This window comes from Carcharodon carcharias, chromosome 12 (assembly GCF_017639515.1).
Source record: "Carcharodon carcharias isolate sCarCar2 chromosome 12, sCarCar2.pri, whole genome shotgun sequence".
Taxonomy (NCBI): Eukaryota; Metazoa; Chordata; class Chondrichthyes; order Lamniformes; family Lamnidae; genus Carcharodon; species Carcharodon carcharias.
In genome coordinates this window covers 80031969-80058607 of record NC_054478.1, presented here as the reverse complement: position 1 = coordinate 80058607, position 26639 = coordinate 80031969, and the positions used below count along the sequence as shown (strand labels likewise).

The window sequence follows — 26639 nt, the reverse complement described above, 5'->3', positions numbered from 1 at the left end:
TAAAATAAATTGTCAAATATTATTTTATGAACTCATGTAGGTTTCAGCCAAGTTTGCCACATTTCCTGAAGATTCAGTGAAGCCCCACTACCCCCCAGTCCCACAGACAATTTGTAATCAGTCCCTCACCCCCCACCACATGCACACACACAGCAGCCCTTCTTCCCAACCCTATCCCCCCACTTCCCAACCCTATCGCCTCATTCACTCACTAGTACCCTACCTCACTTTTCCCCCTTTCGGTCTAGTTGCTGGTGCCTGCAAAGCAGAGTCATTATCCTGAGGTAAGAAGCCTGTACAACAGGCAGATAGAGGCAGAAACACAGGGCTGGATTTTAAGCTCCCCTGCCCGCATGTTTGAAGGCAGGAGGGACTTGCAGCACATGGCCTGCCCGCCGATTGCCCCTCTACTTTCGAATTGTCTCCTATTTTATGAGAAGCTATGGAGGCACTCGGTATTCTGCCCTCCTTTGGGCAGTTAAGTGCCTCATATCACTCCCACTATTTTACTAGCGGCAGGGAAAGGCCCAAGCCTGGTGGGAAGGCTGGCAACTTTTACTGGGAGAGCTGGTATCGACCAAGAGGCAGGGGGCTGCCTTTGGGGTCCACTGTGCCCAATGGAGCCCCTCCCAACCCCTAAGTCATATCTGCAACCCCCCGACCCTGCAATTAACCCTTCCCCAGCTCTCAAACCCAGCTTCCAATCCCCCAACTCACTGGGGTCTGCCAGCCAGGCTCCATTGTCAAAACCTGAAGTTCAGCTTACATAATCTCCTCTTATTTGTGGACTGGCTGTAGTCTCAGCAGTGACCACTGTTCAAACCTGGTGCTGCTGGGACTATAAAGCAGCCTCTAAAGCAGGTCTTCCTTTCCCGACCGGAGCGGATGTCTCATCCTGAACCAATCAATGCCTCGCCGACCGCAAAATGGCTATGGGGTAGCCGGCTTTCTGATGGGGTGACTCCTGATTGATATTTTGGTTGCGGAATACAGCATCCCATAAAATCCAGCCAATTGTATAGTTACAAGCCACCACTCATTTTCCTGGTTGAGGCATATGACCTCCCAGTTTTTCGTCCACTCAATCATTGCATTACACTTGCTAGCCTTTGCCTGTGTCAGGCTGATGCAGGAACATCCCAGGCCCACTCAAACTCGTGCCACAAGTGTTTTCTGAAGTTAAAGAGCATTTTCGGTTCACTGTCCACCCCGTGCTGTTTAGTGTAATTGATCCAGTGGGTCCAGGGCTGTCCCACCAGAGCATCTAAATTGGGTCGTCTGCTCTCCACAGTCACCACTGTTACCCCCGAGGAGGGACAGCTCGCAACTCCAAATGTGACCTTTGTGATCCCATTAAGGTCGCAACCCACAGTTTGGGAACTCCTGCTCTTAGGGCTGGAACAAACATATCTAAATGCTGTCACCCAGCAGAAGCTTAGGACTTAAAGCACATGTTCACCAATACCAGCTCTAAATAAATATGGTTCTTTTATATCTCCTTGTATGGACAGGGTTATGGAGGAACCTGAAAAATGGAAGTGCAGTTTGAGTGGAGGGTACATGTTGTAAGCTCTTTGAATTGTACATAAATAGAAATTCATGCAGAAAACCAAAAGCTGGTCAACAACAGAAATATGAAATACTGTAGGTAGTCAAAATGCACTTCACCTCTTTGCTAAGTCATCATTTTCATTGCGCCCCCCCAACTTTATTGCACATCCAGTCCACTTTGCCTGACAAAATCATACAGTGGTCAGCAGTGGACATTTTTGGCTGAACTATGGCATAATACCCCACCTGAATGTCCCAAGTAACATAATTTTTGCTACAGCTTCCAAGTGTGTTCCAGATAGTAGCAAAGGCCTTAATGTACCTGCTGTTGGTGTGTGGGGATTTTGGATTGAAGTCATCACCTATCTGTTTATTCTCTACAGGCCAGTAAAAATTGCAGGCATGGTGGTCAGTTATATCATGAATGTTTGCTGCCTGGGCAATGGTCCATCAGCAAACAGAATCATATTTCTGCAGGGTACGAAAGTAGTGTTTCTGCAGTGACATCCCTTCTAGCTGATTCATGCTTTGGTTAATTTCTGAAGCTCTGGTGGCAACATGGCTTCCAATTATAATGTCCCAGATACTCAGGAAGCTTCTTGGGCAATAAAAGTTCTGTCCTGTTGCCAGTTATTTTCTCCATTCCACTGGGAAGTGCTAAAGGCGTTTTCTGCTGGACAGCATGGCATCAGTTACTGATGTTATATAGGAATGATCAGTAGACTGGCTTATCTGACAGATACCCCTGCAATTCTGGAAGGATCTTATTGTTTAATTGCTTAATGGCACAGTGACCCTCAAACCTCTAGCAGGAACCATGCCTGTCCTTGAATTTGCCTTTGAATCAGCTGCATCAGTTATAGCTGCCTCAGTGAAATGGAAATAGGTCTCTTACAAAGACATACATACTTTACATAAACACAGGCCTTTGGATATTGCATTGGTGTGTCCATGCTGTCATACATGTTGACCGAGCCAAGTTGTCCATTTCTGAAATGATCCTTTTTGTGCGATTTATGCAGTGCTATGGAACAGCCAAAGAGGATTCCCACCCTCCCAACTTTGTTAGCTACAACACATATTGTAGCAGTAATTCCCAAGAGAAATGTCCACCACCAAGAGTGACTCTGTAGTGCCGTCATTGATTTTCAAAATTATTGAGTGGATGATCCTACTGTGCCTCATCTGGTGGTCCCAACCATCACAAACGCCAGCGTCAGCTAATTTAGTTCACTCCCAGTGATAGTAAAAAGCAACTGAACACATTGGGTTGTGGGATCTAACAATTTCCCAGCTAAAATGTTAAAGATCGGCACGTGTGTACTAGGAACTCCCTAGCTGAACTATTCCAGTATAACCAGGACACTGCAACAATGTGAAAATTGCTCAGATTTCTAACTCGGCAAATTCCCACCATTTCAACTTCCTCTTGATCATCAGTGAAATGTGATTGAAGGAATCATCTATAGTGCCATCATGCAACATCTACTTACTGATGCTGGAACTATTCAACTTCTAACCTTACCACAACTTTGAACCAGACATGCAAACAAAAAATGAATGTCAATGAAAGGGTGAAAATAACTGCCTTCAACATTAAGTCAACTTTTGACTGAGCATGGCATCAAAGAATCCTCGCAAAACTAAAGTCAATGTATAGGGGATGAGCACAAAGCAAAAACTCTCCAGTGGCTGCAGTCATAATTGATATAAAGGAAGATGGTTGTGGTTGTTGAAGGTCAGTCATCACATTCACAGGGTATCACTGCAGAAGGTCCTCCAGGAAGCATCATCAGCCCAACCGTCTTCAGCTGCGTTCAACTCTATTCACAGCTCCTCAGATTATGAAGCTGCCTGTGGCAACTACAGCATGACATGATCAATATTCAAGTTCGGGCTAACTGGCAGGTAACATTCACACATCAGCACCAGGTGATGACCATCAATACAAGAAAAAGCCCAGCTATCTCCCTGTGAACTTCAAAAGAGCCATCACCATCATCCTGTTGGGGTGGGGCGCAGTTGTGCAGCATTGGGTCAGCCATATCATTACTGTGGCTAGGAAAAGCAGGGCAGTACTCATGCACTCTGATAAGTAGCTCATCTCCTGATCCTTCAAAACTGCTCCATCTGCAATATTTACCATTCACCCAGATAGTGAAGCCAAAACACTCAAACCTTGCACTATCCAGCACAGCTGAATGCTACTTAAATAGCCCCTGCAATATTGAAGGCAGTAATAAACCACCACCATCGCTATAAATATAACATGTAATTTATACAGGCTGCATTGCAGCAACTGACCATGGTTAATATGGCAGCACTTGCCCCTACACAACCTCTACCTCTGATAAAGAAATACAGCAGAATATTGTGGGAACATCATCTCCAAGTCAGGTACCACTCTGAATTGTACATGCATTACTGTTTCTTCAGCATTGCTGGGTCAATATCTTGAAATTCCCCTACCCAAAACCACTGTGACAGCATCATCACCACAAGAGCTTGTAGCTTAAAGTGAAGGTTCAACACAATGTATTCAGGACAATAAGTACCAATCACCAATGTTGTCTCTAAACTGCACAGCAACCCAGAAGTTCCCTGTGCAGCTGAGCTTAAGTCAGCACATTTAATTTACTATGGCCCAGATCTTCTGGTCTCCTGCTAGTTGGAAACTGGAGGTACCCTGAAAGATACCCTGAAAGACGTCCCAACATAAGCATATTCCCAGTACTTATGCGGGAAGTTTAAACTTCCAATTGCCAATCTTACCCTGTCCAGATTGCTCTGTGATATACCAGAACCATGCAAACTTGGGCTGTTTGCCCTATACCTACCCTGGTTTTTACATTGATTTACTTAGAGTTTCGCTGGTTTTTTACCTGCTATGAAAAGCTCTGAGTAAATCTGTGTCAAAGCACTCCAGAACCCGCATAGATGTTCACCCCCGAGACAGTGCTCACTTCCCAACTACCCCCTAACCACCAGCCTCTGACTGACCACATGAAGCTCCCACCCATCGAATACCCCCTCCCAGCACCTGACCTCATCCCACCCATCCCGACCACCCAGCCTCAGCATAGGCCCCCACCCTGCACCCCACTGACCACCTGACCATCTGGCACCCCCTCCACCCTGAGCACGCTGACCACCCAACCCCCATCACCACCCTCTTACCATCCCATCCCCTCCACCCCCACCCCCAAGCCTTTGACTACCCATGAAACCCTCAAATCCCGAATGACCAGCCCTGCTTGATCATCCAGCCCTATCCCGCACCTCCAATCAACCAGCCTAACCCTTCATCCACTTACCTTCTCTCCTGTCAAAGTGGCCGGGCCCTTTAAACTTACCAGTTTACAGCAGCTAATGATGTAAAAAGGGGGGTTGGCTTCACTTGCCATGACGCTGCTCCCCTGCACAGAAGGGACTGCTGAAGCTGCTATGCTGCACCTTCCTCAACAGTCCGGTTGAGAAACGTGTAGCTCTAAACTAAGGTCTGGAGAAGCACAGTTGCAATCCGACAGTGATTGCCACTCCATGGGAAATCTGGCCTCGTCACACAGAAAAGTTTAAAAGGGCCCATGCACTTAAATGAATAGGTCACGTGCAACAAAAAGAAAAGGATGTTGCCACCCACGTCCAATAAGTTTTTTTTTTAAAAAAGGAAGACAGGAGTTTTCGTTAAAATGCACTGCAAAACTTGTTTCCTGGTTATGGGCCAGTTCTATAAAAGGAAATTACATGCAGGGATGGAGTCTCACAAAAGGTGTGAAATTCAATTTTCAATCTCATGTCCTTAGAAATTCCATGTTATAGTTCTTAGGTGGAATTTTACTGCCCCGACACGGCAGGACTGGGCTATAAAATGTGGTGAGCCATTCTAAACTGCATTGACTTTGGCAGGAACATAAAATCCTGCTGCTGTAAAATTCCACCCATTGCCTGTGTGTAGCAGAGCCTCAGCTTCTCCCAAAAATATGCATGGGAAGATTAGACTGTGAATCAAGTTTACAAGTTTCAATTGCATGACCCATGCCCACAATCAGGAAGGGTCCATGATGCCAGCAGGGCCTCAGGAAATGAAGGCCTTCCAGCATTAAAAACAGATCATGTACATCATAGGCCAGGGAAAAACTGTTATTCCCTCTGCTTTCCCCATAACATCATCCTCAACCTCAGAAGAGCTCCCACTAATGCACCAGTGCTGATTCCTATAACAGCCATCTTTGAAATCAAGTTGTCGGAATTGAATAATTTGGGTGTATAGACGCATATGCATTTGCTATTGAGTTAACATTGTCTAAATTCAATTCAAATAGATCCCCTACTGCTGAAAAATAGGTCAAAGAAATTTGTTCAGTACATCTCACACTCCAGTATTTGTAGTCCTTCATTAACTGATGGTCTGAAAAACTTAATTGAATGTGCTCCATGTTTTAATACATTTAAACAAATGAAGATGATATCAAGATTATATTTCCTTATGGGTATAGCCACAATCACCAAATGTAAAAAGACTGACTGAATGTTTAATATTAAAAAGTTCTTACGCGAAGCTGCATTGTTTCAGTGATACACTTCTCCTCGTTCTGTGCGTCTAATACGATACTGCCAGAGAGTTTGTAATCAGGAGTTTCACCATGTCTAATGAATTTGACTCTTGACTGCAGACCCATTTTATTTCTTTCAGTGTCAGCTTCAAGTAGATAGCCTACAGCTAAATGGGGAATTAATCATTAATAACTTGATAGCTAAAAGGAAAAATACAAAAATAGTGGGAGAGATTTTTCTTTCACTTACTTATCCTGGCGTTGAAATCATTAGGGTGAGCTGTGTATTTAAAGCATGCATTGACAACCATACTGAAAAGAAAAAACAAATATAAGAAACAAACCAAGAAATCTTGGAACAACCTATCTGTCAGTTGCTACAGGAATGAGTAGTTAAACACAATGAATTAGAAACAAAAAAGACTCTGGAGTCACAGTTTGGATGTAACTTTCTATTTGGCAAAATAGGGAACAGATGGGAAGAAAGAAGCTTTTCTTTTAGACTGTTAAGATGAATAATATTCTGTTGGTTTGGTGCTGTTACTGATATAATTATACTTGATTTCAACCCATGTGTCAAATATGAATCTCTTTATAGAAGCTTTTGTTCGTAAATTCTGCAACATAGTTATACTGCAGTTAGCTTTGAATATGTAGCTTTCCTGATCACTCCATGTTAACCATACAACATCAGGGAACATTCAGGTCCTCAGAAGAACATTTTGAACAGCCATTTTAGGTTTTCTAATATATTCATTATTTTTAAGCAATTTTCTCCAAGTTTAATTGTTTTCTTCAATCCACACAATCTCTCTGCTCTCCCTAACCTGAATTGTGCTTTGAAGAGTGGCTTCATCTTGAGATTCAGATTTGCCAAGTTTTTGTCTGTTGCGGTTTCTCTGAAACCCAGTTTGTTAGGCCAATCTGGCCATTACCATGCAACAACTGTTGTCAGTAACTCTCCCTACTATTACTCTGAGTTTCCGACCAAACTTTCAATTTTGTTCCTCATATAATGTTCACAATTCACAACTGTTCAAGTGCCAGGGAGTGAGTTTCTGCTGTGAGTATTCCCTGGTTTGACAGGTGAAGTCAACAATCGATTCATGAAGGGCCTAGAACAGAAACTCAAAACATATACTTGAGTTTAGGGAAGAGGGTTGCTCAAGTTAAGAGCAATCTCTCTTCAGTTACCACATAAATATGCTTAATTTTTTTTTAAAAATGGAGATGGAATATGTTATGATGGATTGAAGATCTGTCTTCTTTCAAATATATTTTTAAATATTTCCTTAGAAAACATTAGTGGTTGACTACTTTGTGGCCACTTTAATTTTAGGAACGTAGCCTGCCAGTATGTGAAATAAATACCTAAATTGCATGTCTACAAAACTTCAGAAACAGATGAATCACCTCTAATCCTTTAATGTAAGATTTACTGAAATATATTAGAAACAGGAAGTATTGGCCATCAGGCCATGCACTTCCGTTCATGACCTCTGCAACTATCCTATCAAAAGGCACTGTAAGTAAGGCTCTCGGAGTCTGGCTAGCTATACCTTAAAGATTATGGTTTTACATGGTTGAATTTTGTCAGGTAGTCTGTATATCTTTGAAATCGGCAGTTGTAATTAATCATGGAAACAGTCTTTTGATGCTCCTTTTTTTCAGTTCAAACTTCAAGGTATGTAATTACTGCCTAGTGTCAAGCTGCTTCAGCTGTGATTCTGGGAACACTCCAGCCTAAAATTTGGTTGACGCTATGCCCATTTTTCAGGGCACCAATTCTTCCAATATGGTAGGTAGCATCCATCTGCACATTGCAGGTCAGAAATTAGCCAACCACCATGTTGGAGAAGGCAGGGAAAGAAGCAACTAGGGCTATATTTGATGTTAAACCAAGATTTCATACTCAGTGCATCTACCAGACAACAGCTGCAGCCTGAATGACATCTGTAAGCCAGCTGTCTGCAGCTCTGGACAAATCCTTGCCCCAACAACTAATCCCCAATTCCTTCATCTGCACCTATCTGCAGTTTCTGCTTCTCAACTTGATTCTGAAGCTTTACTATACTGGTGAGAAACACAACAGGCAACCTTAAATAATTATAGACGGGTAGAGACTTTTTGTTTTTAATTACTTACCAAAATCCTTGGTGATCAAGACAATTGTAATTCTTGATATCAATATTCTTAGGTGAAGTAGTGACCCTCTTTGTGATTTTGATAACAGGTCGAGCCCTAAGAGAGAGGTTAAGAACAAATAAAATGCCTGGCAAAAATCAAAGCTTCTGTATAAGAAAGACAGAAATGCCATATAGTTGAAAAGGCTCTAAAATAAATCACCAGTCATACATGGTATTCATCCCAGAGTGCTGACAGCAACTAGGGAAGAGATTGATGCAGCACTGATGATCATTTTGATTGAGTCAAGAGTCACTGAGTCTGAGGCATACTCAGAGGTATGAGTAGATTGGAAGCAGGCTAACATGGTGCTATTATTCAGAAAAGGTGTGACAAAACAGATTCTTACCCATTATGCTCACTTCACTTCTATGTAAAATAATGGGATGGATGGAATGCAAGGATTATTTGTACAATAATAATTCAGTAAACAGCAATCAACATGGATTCAAAAGAGGAAAACCCTGCCAGAAGCATCCTGAACCGCTTTGAAGTAGTAACATTCCACATCAACTGTGAAAAGTCCAATCTCAATTTCCAATAAACTGATGAATAAGTTTCCACATGAAAGACTATTAGTTAAAATAAAAGTAGTGGGAATTCAAGGTAAACATTGCAAATGGATAAGAAATTAACTGAAAGATAGAAAATAACTACTTGTTAAAGATGTTGGCTGTTCCTTCACTGTTAGTGAGTCAAACGCCCTGCTCATCAGCACTGTTGGTGTACTCGCCAACAGCTTCTCAAAGACAATCAGGAATGGCCATTAAATGTTGGCTTTGCCAGCAATTCCACATCCCCTTGAATGATTAAAAAGGTTTCTAATCTGCATAAATGACCTGGGTTCAGAACCTCTCTACAAAAATAGTCAAATTTGCAGATGGTACAAAATTAGGAGCAGCATTCAAAGTGGAAGAGGCACCCAAAAGTCACAGAATAAAAGTGCTGCACATAGGAAGGGAAAGTAAGTGAAATAAGTAGTCTGTGACTACTGTTGAATTGGCTAAGGATGAACCAAAAGAGAGTGGATAGTGTTCATAACCCCCAGTGCTCAAGATATCCAACTACATGCAGAACTGCAATCAACACAATTAGCAGAATATTGAAATGCATTGCCAAAATTGTAGAATATGAAAGTCAGAAGAGGTCATGATGAGACTTTATAATACTGCGGCAGACTGTACCTTGAATACTGTGTCCTGGTCACTGAGGCAGAAGGGAGACATTCAAGGTCTGGTTACAACTCAGCCAAGAGCTATGAGGCGGATCCCAAGGGTTGAATTACCCACCCATTGGCAGGTTTGCAGTCAAGTATGAGTAACTCCCACCTGCATGATTTCGTTGCTAACTCAGTACAATTCTCAACCCCCATTATGTATAAAGGGAAGGTTAGGGCAGGGTTGGAACAGTAATAGATGTCTTGATAGGTTTATTGGCAACCAACAGGCATGGGCAAAATTCAGTCATATAGCACGTAAAACACTGCAACCATTTAAAGGGGCATATTTGTTCCCAGAGAGCTGGACATAGGCTATCACTGGTCATCAATCAACATAGCTGTTATGAGGGCCTGTACAGTGGATTGTTGTATAAATAAGGAATCATGTCAGCTTTCTGCTCATCTGGCATTCATGTGCAGAATAGGGCAATTGGCATTGCAAACCAGCTCAACACGAATAGAATGAAAGTCCTTAATGTCATGAGTGGTTTTGGGGTGGACAGCAGTTTTACATGCTGCAGGTCCAACTGGAATTGCCTGTAGAGGATCTTCTGAGCAGAAGCTTGGCACTTCCAGGTCCTGCCCAAATTTCCACCCGTTGGCTGATATCTTGGCAATGCTATTGAGTGGTATTTTTGCAAAACATCTCACCTGTACATAAAGACTACATCACTGAGTGATCCAACAGCCAGATCAGGATACTTGTTTTTATCTAGATCCATGTTGCCTGCAAGAGAGTAGCCAAAAAGAGAGGCCCCAAATTTCTTCCCATCGAGAACCTGGAGAAAAGGAAAGGAGACAGGGATGGGAAGTAGGAAAGGAGGGAGTAAAACTATTAGGATTTATTTGGATTGATTCCATTTTACGTTTAGATTGTCAACTAACAGATAAAACTATATATCTGGAAGAGCAATAACAGGCAAATCTCAGAAAATACTGAGAGCTAGATGCCTAAAGCTGAGTATTACTCTATATAGAACAGTCCAAATCCAAATGTTAGCAAATGCAGCATGTAAACCTTCACCACATGGACTACAGCAGTTCAAGGAGGCAGCTCACCACCACCTTCTCAAGGGTAATTAGGGATGGGCAACAAATGCTGACCTTGCCAGCGATGCTCACATACCCTGAACTAATTAAAAAAATAGCCTCCACCATTGCTCACTTTGCCACCCCCCACCACTCATGTACCAACAATCTCTACCAATCAGGATTCATCTGTAACATTCATATGCTTCATCTCATCCTCACACAGTTAGCACTGCTGCAAACCTCACACAAACAAACCTTACAACTGGCAAACACTGCCAGCTATTCAACTACGACAGCCACATCAGTTAAACAGATTGAATCACGCACTCTAACACCATATTCTCTTTTGCAGAGCAAGGTGCGGCTCAATTGGAAGCAGCAGATCCTAACCATATAGGGGATAGGCAAGGCTGCACATCCTGACCCCATCGGTGAGATGATGTTGACCACTGCTGCAACAAGCATTACTGAGACCTAGGGCTGTGATGGGCTGGGAAAATAGAGGTTGAGGGTATCCTCATATCCAATCCTACTTCTCAAATTGTACTTCCCCTCATCCTACATTCTCTCATAACCGCCTGCACCGGATGGTGTAAGTATGTACCACTTACTTGCTCTCTCTCCCTGCACCACAAATCTACCCTTTCAGGTACCCAAAAGGTCCAACTTGACCAGGCATTTGAGAATCATGAAGGAGTGAGTGATGACCAAGACACAGAACCATCACCTGCTTTCGCACTCACATCCACCAGCTCAGATACTGCGTGTATCTTGGAGGACAGTTTGAGGCACAATCTGACAGGGTGAGCCAAGGCAGGTATCAAGGATAGCACAAGCATCAGCTCACTGGAGGGTGAGGTCAAACATAGGTGAATGCCGTTGGGTACGCAATTAACAAAATGCTTGATGCATTAGGAAACCTTCTCTAGAAAGCATGTGGTCAATGTTGAGGAACATGGAGTCCAATAACAACTTGACACAGGGCTTTGTGCACAGCCTGATGCCCAACCCCTCCAGTTTGCTTCTGCATTTCATCACTGGAAAATAGTCATTTGAACAAACAATTCTTGACAAGAAAGAATGCATAGAAATACTATCCTACAATTAACTACAGTGTTTACAAATAATCTTTTAGTGCATTGTATATGCTCAAACTATTGTCATATTGTTAACATCATGGTTGTGGATTAAAGTGTGCAAAAGGGCCTTGCAGCTCTCAGTCAGCAATCTCTCTTCCCTGGGGAAATGACAGTGGCTCCACAGAGCACAAACCTGCTGTCCTCCCTCAGAAGGCAACACTCATTCGTCCTCCAAAGCCTGCCACTCTGCCTGTGTCCTTGCTATTACCTGCCAGCCAGATAGCCCAAATGGCTGCAACCATGGTGAAATGGTACAGTTTGAAGGTGGGTTAGGCGCAGAGCTGCTCAATGTCATCCTGCACCATCAACTATGATTTCCTTCAACAACTATGTTGTAGTTCCTGGGGTAGCACTGCTTAAGAGCACTAGACCAGTTAATGGCACATGGAAGATGGACACTAAGGAAATGTACAAGGGTGATGAGCTGACTTTTTATGCAGCATTGCATGATTTCATTTATAAATTTGGTTTGGAACATTTACATTGTGGTGGCTTTTATTTTTGTATCATGGCAAAGTGAATGCTGTGATGGCCTATGAGGGGGAAAGTGAGGTGTGAGACTGTTGATGAATGAGGAACTGGAGTTGTTGACATTATTGATAAGCTTTTTAAGCCAGAAAGGGGTTGTCTAGGTTGATGCCCAAGTTCCTCTTCCTTCTCCTGTTAACTGATCATATTGCCAGTGGATAGTGAAATTGTGCTAAATGCAGCAGACCACCACAAATCCTGGCACCCACTTTGTCAAGTACCACAGGGATCCTCCAGAACAACCCAGGCAGCGAGAGTGCTGCTTCAGTGCACCTGTGGTCTGCTCTATCACATTTCATACAAAAGCATGACTTTGATTGTATGCGAGTTGCTCATGTGTGCATGGAGTAATCAGCCATGTTGTCAGCAGATCCCCCAATAGCCACCATGTGTTTCATCATGGAGGCTCAAATGCAGACTGCCGCAGCATGAAGGCATCATGACTGCTGCCAGCACACCAGGAATTGACCTGCATTATTCGCTATCTATGGTCACATGTCAACTGGATGTTCAGGGAGAGAAATCACTTTTGGTTTTGGTGTAAGGTAGAATTGGCATGTGGCACCCACAAATCGATGCGAGCGCAGTCAGTGGCACCCTGCACCACAGGGAAGCCTGCAATTCTTGCAAAGCCATGAACTTACTTCACCTGCTTTTCTTAGGAAAGAGAGAATGAAATGTAATTAGCTCTCTTCGAATTGGGAACTAACCTGTAAATGGTTGATCATGCTTTTAACAAGTACCATGCACATTCAAACGTGCAAGGTTAAGAAAGACAATGGTTGGAGCTTTGAGCTCCAAAATGGCATTGCTGACATCAAATCCACATTGCTTGTCAATTGACACAATGATCTGCCTTCGCTGTGTACTTCCAGTGCTTGCTCACGGCAAAAGCTAAAGCCTGCACCAATATGATGTCTGGCACGCAAATGCAATTTTGGAGCTCTATGGGCGTAAAGCCCCAAAAGACAGATGATGAGGAGCCTAATTTTTTTCCTCTAGGATATATTTGTCACATTTTTGGACAATTACACTACTTTCTTTTTGCATTCAACATCATCAGTCACTCCTGCAAGCAAACTTTGTGTCCCCTATGATCTAGAGTGCAGCTTTTGCTGCCCACTTTCAATTCCCACAGAGATCCAGGGGTCATCATAAAATCTGCACTCTGTACAATAGCTCCTGGAAGGTATCGCATGAACCACAAATCACTCTCCCCACCACCCCTTGGAAAGTGGACAACATAGATTCTGACCACAGACTTTAGGGCCCTGCTGCCAGGGCCAAATACAGATCCTGAGCCCACACTTGTTGGCAGTGAAACAGGCACAGGGATATTCCCAGAGGGGACTTCCTAATCAGCCGCCTCCAAGTTTGTAGTCCAATTAAAGACAGCAAGCAGACTTCTAATGTTGCTGGCCCAGCTCTGAAATCTCAGCAGCCCCATCAGAAGAATTGGACACTGCTGATGCAAGTCTACATCATGAGGATGCCTCACCAAGGAGAGGTACATTTAAGTAAAATTCCAGAGAAGCCAAGTAGGCAGGCCCTCAGGTCGGAGGGGAAAACCCTGCCCATGGCCCCTTCTTTGGAGATGGAGCCTTTGACACCAATGGTGCTGGATATGCAGCAGGGAGGCTGCCTCCATTAATATGGAGGCCTCCACATGCAGCAGGGTCCATTCCACTGCTGTTGAGCTGGTAAAATTGCCCCTATTTGGAGCTTCATGCATGCAAATTAGTTAACCACCTCTGTTCAGTGGGCAGCTGAGCTGTCTCCCAACCCACTGCTGCAAAGCTATCCTGACATGGCTCCCTGATATTTTCTGGCCCTGCCTTCAAGGCCCCAGGGCCATGAAAATTCTGCCCTCAGATTTTGAGCCAATAATTGTTTTATTTACATAAGACAGATGATGAAGAGTAAAAAAAATGCAAACATTACTTGAAACAAAAATAATAAATCCACCATTCTAGTTCTCTCTAAATATTGGAAGTAACTTGGACCTTGTTTTATAGCAAAAGCAATAGAGATAACAAAAATTGGGAGATAGAAAATAGGCTGCCAATTTGCTCACTGCCAATTTACTATATTATACAGTCAAAATTATCCCTGCTGACTTAAAAATACTGGCTTACTTCTTCTCATGTAGAATAAGCTTCCATTTGAAATGTAGTGCAACTATTTCTGCTGATTGCCCTGAAACTTTAGAACCCAGGCAACCCTTAGGCTGCTGACTATTCTCTGTTGGCTGACTCATGACACCCAATATAATTCTCTACTAGGAGGCTTCTGACCACCAAGCGATGTATCAAATATGACTAGAGTCAATAAATGAGCCTGCTCCCTGTCTTAAAGCTCTCAGATATAGTTGTCAACCAAATCTATGATCCCAGGCTGATACCTGAACCATTGTTCTACATCAAGATGGTATAGGAACACCTCTGCAGCTTTACTGAAAGAGATTGGGCAACAGTTACATCTCAGAGTTACACTAGATTAAACAGCTATTCTTGCATAATCAGAAGGATAGTCAATCTTTGACAATGTAAAGACTCATGCAATGGTATGTAATTCTCTGGTCAATTGAAAATTAACGCCTCAAACAATAACCTGTTACATTGGCTGGAGGACCTCACTCATTATGAAGTTTTTGCAGCCAAACAGCCTGTACTTAGCTATTGGCTTTGCTGTTGTAAAAAGCTTTGCATGACCTTGTATTTTGTACTGCTAGAAATGGCACATGAAAGTGTTATCACACAAGTGAAGAACAGTTCAACAAATTAGAAATACATGTTTGTCACGATTTTGTAGTACAATTTCATAAACCAGATTTCAAAAAGATTTTCCTACTGGTAACAATACATTACATACATACTACAAAACATCTGCAAATGTGAAACTTTGTTGCTAGTTCTACCTGAGAAGGTTTTGTATTTATTCCAGAACTAGATCCATGGTAGATGAAAACCTTGCCTTTGTCATCATAAGGTGCTCCAATGGCAATATCTAAAGGTGGATACAAAGTTGGTAACTACTTTACAAATACAGATCAGTAATAACTCCTAGCAGATATTCATTACCACAGCTCATGAAGAATTGAAGAATATACTGTTCTACAAGAATAATTATGTTTATATGCAGTGAATAACATCGGGACACTGATTTACAAGTTCAATTTTTACTGGTGCTTTGAAATCTGTGATGGTTTATTATTTTATGAAAACTAGCATTGATTAGTCTTTACCATATCAATGTAAAACTGATGAGGGATAAATGATGGAATTAATAAATATGGCTCTACATTTTCATGCATCATCTAGTGTATTCCTCCTGTAAAGTTGGGAAATAGTATAGCAGAAGACCCAGGAAATAGTCTGGGACCAAAAACACTAAGCCCAAGGCCCTGCTGTCAGTTTCCAGAGGTCCAGTTTGGGACAGAAACTCTGTCCACCCCAATTAAACTTGTCTGTATCAGGGCATGGAAACTACATAGCTGGGAGGTTCCTTCATCCCAGCCTAAGACTGTAACCTCAGGTAAGAAGAAATGTGCGAGGGTACAGGCATGAGATTAACTCTGGGCCTCTCAAGATTTTGAAGATATTTAAATTTTTTGTCCATTTATAAAGCTGGTCAACTGCAATTCTCTTTGGCTCCTTGTGGACTGAGTTTGCTGGCAAGACCTGGAGGCTTCTTACCAGAGCCAAATGTTCATTTCATTCCATTCCATTTTTTCCAGCAGACTTAGATGCATTCTTTTTTCCAGCTGGGAATATTTGAAATTGACAAACCTTCCCTGACCCTGCAAACTCTGGTGGGTCAGCAGCAAAAGTTCATAGTGGGCACTTGTAGCAGGAAGTTAGTCCTGTGGATTTTAAGCCTTCTGCCATTTAGCAGGATTGAATACCATTGTGCGGTTTAGCTGCATTTGGGGCAATCCCACGTTTTGGTAGCTTTGTCTTCCAGCACTAGAGTGGATTTTCATCTTTATCAAATGGACAGTAATCTGACTTATGGACTATATGGCCCTTTAGCGAATCCACCTAATTATCATTCCATTCAAATTAATGGAATGAAAATTAGGGCATGCGGTGCAATTGGCCAGATCACTGCCCAGAAAATGGGCAGAATTCTCCCATCTGGGGCTAAGACCTGTGGAGGGGGCAGGGACAGGGGCTGGGATGGGGAGTGTTTCCTGCTTCGGAGGCTGCCAGGAATTCAAGCCATACCGTGCGAGCCCAGCCTCATTAAATATGTATTGGAGGGATTTCGTGACGTTTCATGTGGGCAGGGGAGCCTGGATGGCTCGTGCCCCACCATCATATCCGGTGCCATTTTCAAAAGGTGTCTCGACATCACTGACTCACCGTTGAAGAAAGAAGATGGCCTGTCTGAAGAAAGATGGCTTGCTTGAAGAAAGAAGATGGACCTCCAGGAACACTCTGAAGCTGGGAGATGGACCTCCTTGAAGATACTGAAGCTGGAAGTTCCATCAGATAGATGCTCCCTCCACCCATAGCTGTGTGTTCGAGGGTCCACGGTCGTTGGATGCCTTTATCCCGAACTCTGGAGGCAGCCCCAGGCCTTCTTCAGGTAAGTGCCAATATGTAAACACCACGTTGGTGCAGACGCGTTCTGGAGCAGTGCAATTTCCCGCTGGCGGTGTGGATGATCAGGTGGGAGTGCGCAGGTGATTCCATTGGGCCATCTGCATTCCATTAGCGGGATGGAAATTGGTTTCACGCTGGCCTCTGGCGGGAATTGCAACCTGCCATGGCGGGCGGGAGTGGAAGATCCCGCTGTCATTTTACGATAGCGTAATTCTTGCTGCACTGTTCCTCCCCCTGCTCACCACTAAACCCACCGTGGGGAGAACAAGAGAATTCCACCCAACGACTCTCACAAAGTGATATGCCTTCTGAAGTTTATACAGAATTTAGAATAGAGAGTATTTAGAATTTGAACATTACTGACTACACATGTCAGTAAGTTGTTCATTCCCCAACCCGACTCCACCACAATAAATATATATGATTTTTTATTTACGAAAATACTCAGTCCAATATTGAATTGAATAATGCTTTTGAAATTTGCCCTCTAGTTTTTTTCAAAATAATATTCAAAAGCTAAATAGGTTTGAGAGAACATGAAATAGAAACATTCTATCATTTTGTTTACCATAAATGCTAATAATGCAACTTGAGAAATTGTTCATATTACAAGGTCTAATTTCTGGGCAAAACTATCAAGTCAAAGCCCAGGTTTTTAGGAAAGGTTTCAAGTTTTATATCGGTAATCAGGTTTCCTATATTTGTTTACCTCAATATGGAAAGCAAATAAGTTAATGAGAATTTTTGTAAGCACAAACTATTTCTTTAGATTGTACAACAATTATAATCTTACCTGCGTACCCATCCTGGTTAATGTCACCTATACTCTCAACAGTTAGTCCAAACATGGAGTCCTTGGTCCCATTTAAACGAATGGGCTTCGCTTTATTCCAGTTCCCTTCTTGATTAATGTAAACATATGCAGCACCACCAATTTCTGCTTCTTTGTCAAAGAATTGAGGGGCTCCAACCACCAGATCAAACCAGCTAGAAAATAAGATTCTCATTTAAAGTGCAGAAACAAAATGTAGACTTTTTTTTAAACAATTAATCTAGCAAATCATCCACCTCAATAGTAATGTACACATTTATATAACTGTATTTAACTCTTTCAGCTTCACAGATCCTGTTACATTTTCCAGCCTCTGCCATTGTTGCAGTTAGTTGTTATCATGGAGCATGCCTTAAATAAAACAGTGGAGACAACTGCATGATGGAGGGATGAATATTCAGAATTTATGCTGACACCTAAATTAGAAATACCCAATTTTAAATTTGCATTCCAGAGTTATACTTAAGACAATAAATAATATGAAAATGCAAATCAGGAGACAAAGAAGGAGTAAGCCAAGAGAAGAGAGTAAAAATTCAAAACGTGACTTAACGGGAAAGCAGGTAAGAAAGGTATTTCTTTTTTTTTTCTCTCTCTAAACTAGGGCATTTACTTAAACTAGGAGCTGAGATATTAATAATTTCACTCAGGGCACTTCTAATAGTAAGTAGCTTAAGAGTATTAGCAGAGAGCAGGTATAGCGGCATTAGTTAAAATTGATAGTTGAAACAGGTTACTAACTAGATTCTAAAAGAAGAAATGGAGTTTTTTTCCAACCACAGCTGGGCAGCTGATACCTGTTGCTTGCAATTTCTGCACTACACGAGAACTTCAGGATATTGGAGGAACCATCTGTGTAAAAAGCACCTCCAGCTGCTTGAGCTTGAGCTCAGAATTTCTGAGCTTGAGGGCAGCTAGAGTTACTGTGGAGCAGCAGGGTGCATCAGTTTCCTGGATCATAAATTCCAGGAGGTGGTCACCCCACAGGCAATGAGAGTTCAGGATAGTACAATGAGCGGACATCCAGGAGAGTAAGAAGAGCAAGAGGTACAGGAGTGTAGTCCAGACCATACCCCCAGTCGGCCAAAGACTTCACAAGAGGGAACAGCAAAGAGTGGAAATGCACTCGTTGTAGGAGATTTTATAGTAAAGGTGACAGACTGACATTTCTATAACTGTCACTGAGTTCTGCATGGTGTGCTCCCTCCCTGGTGTCAGGGTAAAGGACATCACTGAGGTGATATGGCATATTCTGCAGGGCGAAGGAAGTGCTGTAGAAATTGTAGTATGTGCCAGTACCAATACCACAAAGAGGATAGGCATTTAGGTCCTACAGTCAGACTTTCAGGAGTTAGGGAGGAAGTTAAAAAGTACGGCCTTGAAGATAGTAATCTCTGTATCACTCCCAGTGCCAGGTTCTAGAGTGTTTAGAAATAGGAAGATAGTGAGGATCAACATATGGCTTGACACATGGTACAAGAGAGAGGGCTTCAGATCCTTAGGACATTGGTACCAGTTCTGGGGCAGATGGCACCTATTCAAAAAGCATGAGTCACACCTCAAAAAGACTGGGAGCAATGTCCTTGCAGGGAGGTTCACTGGTGTGGTTGGGGAGGGCTCAAACTAAATTGGCAGTGGAATGGGCAGCAGCAGACTCAATCTGAAAAGAGGAATAAGGTGCATAAAGGAATGAAAGTGTTGGATTTTATTAAAGGAGGCAGTATCAAACTAAGAAGGACTACAAGGAATAAAAGGGCAGGTTTAGAATGCGTGAATGTAAATGCACAAAGTATGGTGAATAAGGTTCATGAGCTACAAGTACAAATAGCTATGTGAACTATGATGTAGTGACAATAACAGAAACGTGACTTAAAATGGTGAGGATTGGGTACTTAATATTTAGAGATACAAAATGTTCAGAAAAGATAGGGAAAGAATAAAGGGGGTGGGGTAGCAGTACTGATTAGGGAAGAAATTGTATTGTCAGAAAGAGAGAATGTCCTTGAAGGGCAAGAATAGATTCCATTGAGGTGGAGAGTTGAGAAGAAAAAAGGGGGTGATCACACTACTGGGCGTATTCCATAGCCCTCCAAATAGTGAAAGAGATATAGAGGAGCAAATCTGCAGGAAAATCACAGAGATGTGCAAGAATTATAGAGAGTGGTGATATTGAGGGACTTTTATTACCCAAATATCGATTGGGATAATAATTGAGCAAAGGGAAAGGAAGGGGAGAAATTTCTGAAATATGTTCAGGAGAAATTCCTTAACACATATTCTCTGTCCAACTAAGGGGCTATGGCTGGATCAGGTGCTGAGAAATGAGGTGGGCCAAGCGTCTGTGGGGAAACACTTAGGTAAGAGATCACTGTTCAGATGCCATTCCTTAGAAGGGCCTGTGCATGGTGTAGAGTGGGAGGCCTGTTGTACAGCAGGCCCCACACAGTCTTGGTGGGCATTGCCTGGCTGCAATGAGCAGGCAAACCTGTGTAACTGAGGTGATCTGCTGTGACCTTTCGCTTGTCTTCAGAGCTATCAGCTGATACACCACTGAAGGATTTTGTTATGGTAGGACTTACTGAATTGCACTCTTGCTCACCATGTCACAGGATGCTGTAAAGTAGATTTATGGGGGTTTTGAATGATGCAGAGGCAGCAAACTGTACCTCACCCCAACCCTACCACAGTGCTCCATGATTGTTCATCAGGAGAGGTCCTGCTTACGTTGCACCTAGCCTCCATATCATGGTGAAAGGTTGGAAAATGTCCCTTACTTCCCATATCGTGGAAACTATTAATCCCTAAAGGCTGACATTGGATTTGTGTGCCTCTTCACCAATGTGCCAACTCAGCACAGCTGGAAAATAACGGGCTCAAATTTTCCAGAATCTTGATACCAGACCCGACACTAAACATGTCTATTGAGCAATGGTACTCCCCGGCTTCTCTACAGTGCTGAAGCTTGAACAACTTATAAATGTCATATCAAGGCCCTAGAACATTATCATCAATGCTACCTTAGAAGGATCTTGTGAATCAAGTGGGAGGAAAAAGAACAAACACGAACATCCTCCAAAACACAGGTATGCCAAGCATACAGGCAGTGGTAACTTCGCATCAGCTGAGGTGGATAAGACATGTCATCAGAATGCTCGATTCAAGACTGCCCAAAAAAAGGGGTTCTACTCAAAGCCTCTCATAGCTTCCATGAAGTTCTGCTCTATTAACAACACCACAATCGCTACCAAAGTGGCGATTCATCATCAGAAATGGTATCAAGGCCTTCCAATCAACAAAAGCAGCCAGAGAGAGAATGGCAAGGGAAAAGGGAAAAGGAAAAAGAGGGCAGCTGCTTGAGTCAACAATCACCATTATTTTTTAACTAGCCGACAACAGATGTCTTAATTATGTAGGCATGTTCAAGGCTAAGATAGGGCTCAAAAGCCTTCTGCGAATGCACATCCAAAATTGACATCTCATTGACAACCAGCCATCTGGACAAAAGAATCATTCCCCAATATAAGGGATTTCTGATAGACAGAATTCTGCTGATGCAACCTTCTATACCAGCACTTATAATATGTCTTCCTTTTTTCTCAACTGCAGATTCCCCACCATTATGGTTGACAGGACCCTTGACTGTGCCCATCTAACTTCGCACACTTCTGTTCTCACTTCAACTCCCTCCCAGAACCACAATAGGGTTCACCTTGTCCTCATCTTCCATCCAAACAGCTTCTGTATATGATAGATCATCCTCCGTCAATTCAGCCACCTCCGGTGTGACGCCACAACCAAACGCACCTCCCTTAACCCACCCCCTTCAGCATTCTGAGAGGATCATCCCCCTCAGTGATAACCTGTTCCCCTTCCCACAGCACTTTTCCATGCAACACCTGTTCTTTTACCTCCTCCTTTCTCATTGTCCAAGACCCCAAACACTCCTTCCGAATGAAACAGCAATTTACTTGTACTTCTTTCAATTTAGGATAATGTATTCGCTGCTCAGGATGCCATCTCGTTTACACTGGGGAGACCAAATGCGACTTGATGATTGCCTTGTGGAATATGTCTGTTCAGACTGCAAACATGACCCTGAACTTCCAATCGCGTGTCATTTTAATTCTCAATCTTGCTCCCACTCCGTCCTCTGTCCTTGGCCTCTTGCTGTATTCCAATGAAGCTCAAGGAACAGCACCTCAGCCTCTGGTCTCAACATCCCTAATTGCCCTTGTTCAGAGGGCATTTAAGAGTCAACCACATTGCTGGAGGTCAGGAGTCACATGTAGGCCAGACCAGGTAAGGATAGATCTCCTTCCATAAAGTACATTAGTGAACCAGATGGGTTTTCATGACAATTGACAATGGTTTCATGGTCATCAGACTTTGAATTCCAGATTTTTATTGAATTCAAATTTCACCAGCTGCCATGGTGGGATTCCAACCCAGGTCCCAAGAGCATTACCCTGGGTCTCTGGAATACTAGTCAGTGACAATACCACTATGCCACCACCTCCCCACCAGTTCAACAATTATATATCGTAACCTCTGCCCCTATTTTGTTTCCATTGCTGATTTGGTTTTCTCCTCTCTTGGTTTCCCCTTCTTTCTTTCGCTTGCAGATGGCGGTTACTTGTGGTTCTGCCATTCACACCTCCTCCAGACACAGCTTTTGTTTCTTTACTTAACCCATCACCACTCCCTTTGGCCTTGCACCATGATTCTTTTGTCATTTAATCTCTCCTTTCCGCCACCCTATCACTTTTCTTTTGCCTACCCTCCTCACTTTTCCAAAACCTATCACATTTTTAACTTTTCCAAATTCAGATAAAAATTCACAGACCTGAAATGTTAAGCCTGTTTTCTCTCTCCACAGATGCTGCTGAGAATTTCCAGCATTTTCTGAATTTATTACAAATGATGGTTAGGTCAGAAAATTTCACCTCACAATTCTTCAAAAACATGTGTCTGGACCTGTCTAGTTTCTTTCACTACAACAATGACTGCACTTCAAAAGTACTCTATGGATTGTAAAGCATCTTGGGATGCCCTGAATTGCAAAGGCACTATATAAACGACATTAGTTATTTCTTTGCCTGTCTGCTATGGCAAATGCTTTCTAAAATATCAACATTTATCTGCAGTAGGGGATGTTTTTGTGGATGGTGCTGTAATTAATATAAATAATGTTAGAAGGCCAATCTGGTAATATCACCTCCACACATCATACTGGAATGTATTTTCCTGTTTAAAATCAGCATCTGTGTCAACACACAATTCCAAATCATTGACACTAGGTGGCACTTCAGCATGGTATCTCAAATTGAAGATATAGGCAACTGGGTAAATTGTATTTATTGACTTCTTCCATTAAACTAAATACAATTTGCACACTTTTATTTTTCAAATGCTTATTCTTCACACTTCATAGAATGGCTACAGCACAGAAAATAAAATAAAAGCAAAATATTGCAGATATTGGAAATCCGAAATAAAAATCTCCCTGGCTCTGAAGAAGTCATACGGATTTGAAACATTAACTCTGTTTCTCTCTCCACAGATGCTGCCAAACCTGCTGAGTTTTTCCAGCATTTTAGATTTTTATTACAGGAGATGACCATTTGGCTTGCCATGTCCAAATAGGATCTCTTCAGGAACAACACTGGCAAACTATTTTTGCCTGCCCTGGCAAACTATTTTCCTTCAGATAACCGTCCAGCTCTCTTTTGAAACCCATGATAACTCTGCCTTCAACACGTTCTTGGCTGGGCATTCCAGACCTAACCACAAGCTATGTGAAAATGTTTTTCCTCATGTCACCTTTGCTTCTTTTGCTGTTTACCTTAAATTGACTCTTATGCCAATGGGAACAGTTTTTCCCTACTCTGTCCAGACCCCTCATGATTTTGGACACCTCTATCAAATCTCCTCTCAACCTTCTTTTCTCCAAGAACAGCTCCAGCTTTTCTAATCCATTCAACATGGCTGAAACCCCATATTCTTGGAACTATTCTCCTAAATCTTTTCTGCACCCTCTCTAATGCCTTCACATCCTTCCTAAAGTTCAATGTCCAGAATTGGACACAATATTCCAATTGAAGCTGAACAGGTATGCTTTACAAAAGGTTCTTCATAACTTGCTTGCTTTTGTACTCTATGCATCTATTTATAAAGCCCAGGATCCCGTATGCCTTTTTAACCACTTTCTCAATCTGCGCTGCCATCTTCAACGATTTGTGCATTTTTTACCCCCAGGTGGGAGGCTCCAGCAGCCCCTGTAGAATTGTATCCTTTATTTTATAATGCCTTTCTTTGTTCTTCCTACCAAAACTTCACACTTCTTTGCATTAAATAATATCTGTCCATTGCACCACTGTGTCTATATCCTTTTGGACATCTATCACTGTCCTCCTCTCTGTTCATTATACTTACAAGTTTTGTATCATTTGAATGGCGAGACAGGCTCGAGGGGCTGAATTGCCTACTCCTGCTCCTAGCTCTTATGTTCTTCTGTTCTTATTTGCAAATTTTAAAATTGTGTCCTATACACCCAAAATCTAGGTCATTAACACAGATATAGAAAAACACCACTATATATCTTCCTCCAGAGTGAAAAACAACCATTCACCACTATAGATAAAAACAAAAAAACTGCGGATGCTGGAAGTTCAAAACAAAAACAGAATTACCTGGAAAAAGTCAGCAGGTCTGGCAGCATCGGCGGAGAAGAAAAGAGTTGACGTTTCGAGTCCTCATGACCCTTTGACAGAACTTGAGTTTGAGTCCAAGAAAGATTTGAAATATAAGCTGGTTTAAGGTGGGGGGGGAGGGGGGGGCGGTGGGGCGGAGAGAGAGAAGTGGAGGGGGTTGGTGTGGTTGTAGGGACAAACAAGCAGTGATAGAAGCAGATCATCAAAAGATGTCAACAACAATAGAACAAAAGAACACATAGGTGTTAAAGTTGATGATATTATCTAAACGAATGTGTTAATTAAGAATGGATGGTAGGGCACTCAAGGTATAGCTCTAGTGGGGGTGGGGAGAGCATAAAAGATTTTAAAATATTTAAAAATAATGGAAGTAGGTGGGAAAAGAAAAATCTATTTAATTTATTGGAAAAAAAAGGAAGGGGGAAACAGAAAGGGGGTGGGGATGGGGGAGGGAGCTCAAGACCTAAAGTTGTTGAATTCAATATTCAGTCCGGAAGGCTGTAAAGTGCCTAGTCGGAAGATGAGGTGTTGTTCCTCCAGTTTGCGTTGGGCTTCACTGGAACAATGCAGCAAGCCAAGGACAGACATGTGGGCAAGAGAGCAGGGTGGAGTGTTAAAATGGCAAGCGACAGGGAGGTTTGGGTCATTCTTGCGGACAGACCGCAGGTGTTCTGCAAAGCGGTCGCCCAGTTTACGTTTGGTCTCTCCAATGTAGAGGAGACCACATTGGGAGCAACGAATGCAGTAGACTAAGTTGGGGGAAATGCAAGTGAAATGCTGCTTCACTTGAAAGGAGTGTTTGGGCCCTTGGACAGTGAGGAGAGAGGAAGTGAAGGGGCAGGTGTTGCATCTTTTGCGTGGGCATGGGGTGGTGCCATAGGAGGGGGTTGAGGAGTAGGGGGTGATGGAGGAGTGGACCAGGGTGTCCCGGAGGGAGCGATCCCTACGGAATGCCGATAGGGGGGGGTGAAGGGAAGATGTGTTTGGTGGTGGCATCATGCTGGAGTTGGCGGAAATGGCGGAGGATGATCCTTTGAATGCGGAGGCTGGTGGGGTGATGGGTGAGGACAAGGGGGACCCTATCATGTTTCTGGGAGGGAGGAGAAGGCGTGAGGGCGGATGCGCGGGAGATGGGCCGGACACAGTTGAGGGCCCTGTCAACGACCGTGGGTGGAAAACCTCGGTTAAGGAAAAAGGAGGACATGTCAGAGGAACTGTTTTTGAAGGTAGCATCATTGGAACAGATGCGACGGAGGCGAAGGAACTGAGAGAATGGGATGGAGTCCTTACAGGAAGCGGGGTGTGAGGAGCTGTAGTGGAGGTAGCTGTGGGAGTCGGTGGGTTTGTAATGGATATTGGTGGACAGTCTATCACCAGAAATTGAGACAGAGAGGTCAAGGAAGGGAAGTGTCAGAGATGGACCACGTGAAAATGATGAAGGGGAGGAGATTGGAAGCAAAATTAATAAATTTTTCTAAGTCCCAATGAGAGCATGAAGCAGCACCGAAGTAACCATCGATGTACCGGAGAAAGAGTTGTGGAAGGGGGCCGGAGTAGGACTGGAACAAGGAATGTTCCACATAACCCATAAAGAGACAGGCATAGCTGGGGCCCATGCGGGTACCCATAACCACACCTTTTATTTGGAGGAAGTGAGGGGAGTTGAAGGAGAAATTGTTCAGCGTGAGAACAAGTTCAGCCAGACGGAGGAGAGTAGTGGTGGATGGGGATTGTTCGGGCCTCTGTTTGAGGAAGTAGCTAAGGGCCCTCAGACCATCCTGGTGGGGGATGGAGGTGTAGAGGGATTGGACGTCCATGGTGAAGAGGAAGCGGTTGGGGCCAGGGAACTGGAAATTGTTGATGTGACGTAAGGTGTCGGAGGAATCACGCGTGTAGGTGGGAAGGGACTGGACAAGGGGAGAGAGAAGGGAGTCAAGATAACGAGAAATGAGTTCTGTGGGGCAGGAGCAAGCTGAGACGATCGGTCTACCGGGGCAGTTCTGTTTGTGGATTTTGGGTAGGAGATAGAAGCGGGCAGTCTGAGGTTGGGCGACTATCAGGTTGGAAGCTGTGGGAGGAAGATCCCCAGAGGAGATGAGGTCAGTGACAGTCCTGGAAACAATGGCTTGATGTTCAGTGGTAGGGTCATGGTCCAGGGAGAGGTAGGAGGAAGTGTCTGCGAGTTGACGCTCAGCCTCCGCGAGGTAGAGGTCAGTGCGCCAGACAACAACAGCACCACCCTTGTCAGCGGGTTTGATGACAATGTCAGGATTGGACCTGAGAG

The 26639-nt window shown here is 43.2% G+C and overlaps 1 protein-coding gene across 2 annotated transcripts in view; it reads right to left on the bottom strand.

Moving 5' to 3' along the window:
- Nucleotides 1-26639, bottom strand: part of LOC121284803 (integrin alpha-6-like) — a 129232-nt gene that overhangs the window by 31972 nt on the left and 70621 nt on the right. For both annotated transcript variants that reach the window (XM_041200497.1, XM_041200498.1), the window contains exons 7-12: nucleotides 17607-17800; nucleotides 15124-15212; nucleotides 10159-10286; nucleotides 8250-8345; nucleotides 6355-6416; nucleotides 6105-6271 (exon numbers count right to left, since the gene is read on the bottom strand). In XM_041200497.1, the coding sequence (XP_041056431.1) occupies nucleotides 6105-6271; nucleotides 6355-6416; nucleotides 8250-8345; nucleotides 10159-10286; nucleotides 15124-15212; nucleotides 17607-17800 (736 nt within the window). The remainder of the gene's footprint in view (nucleotides 1-6104; nucleotides 6272-6354; nucleotides 6417-8249; nucleotides 8346-10158; nucleotides 10287-15123; nucleotides 15213-17606; nucleotides 17801-26639) is intronic.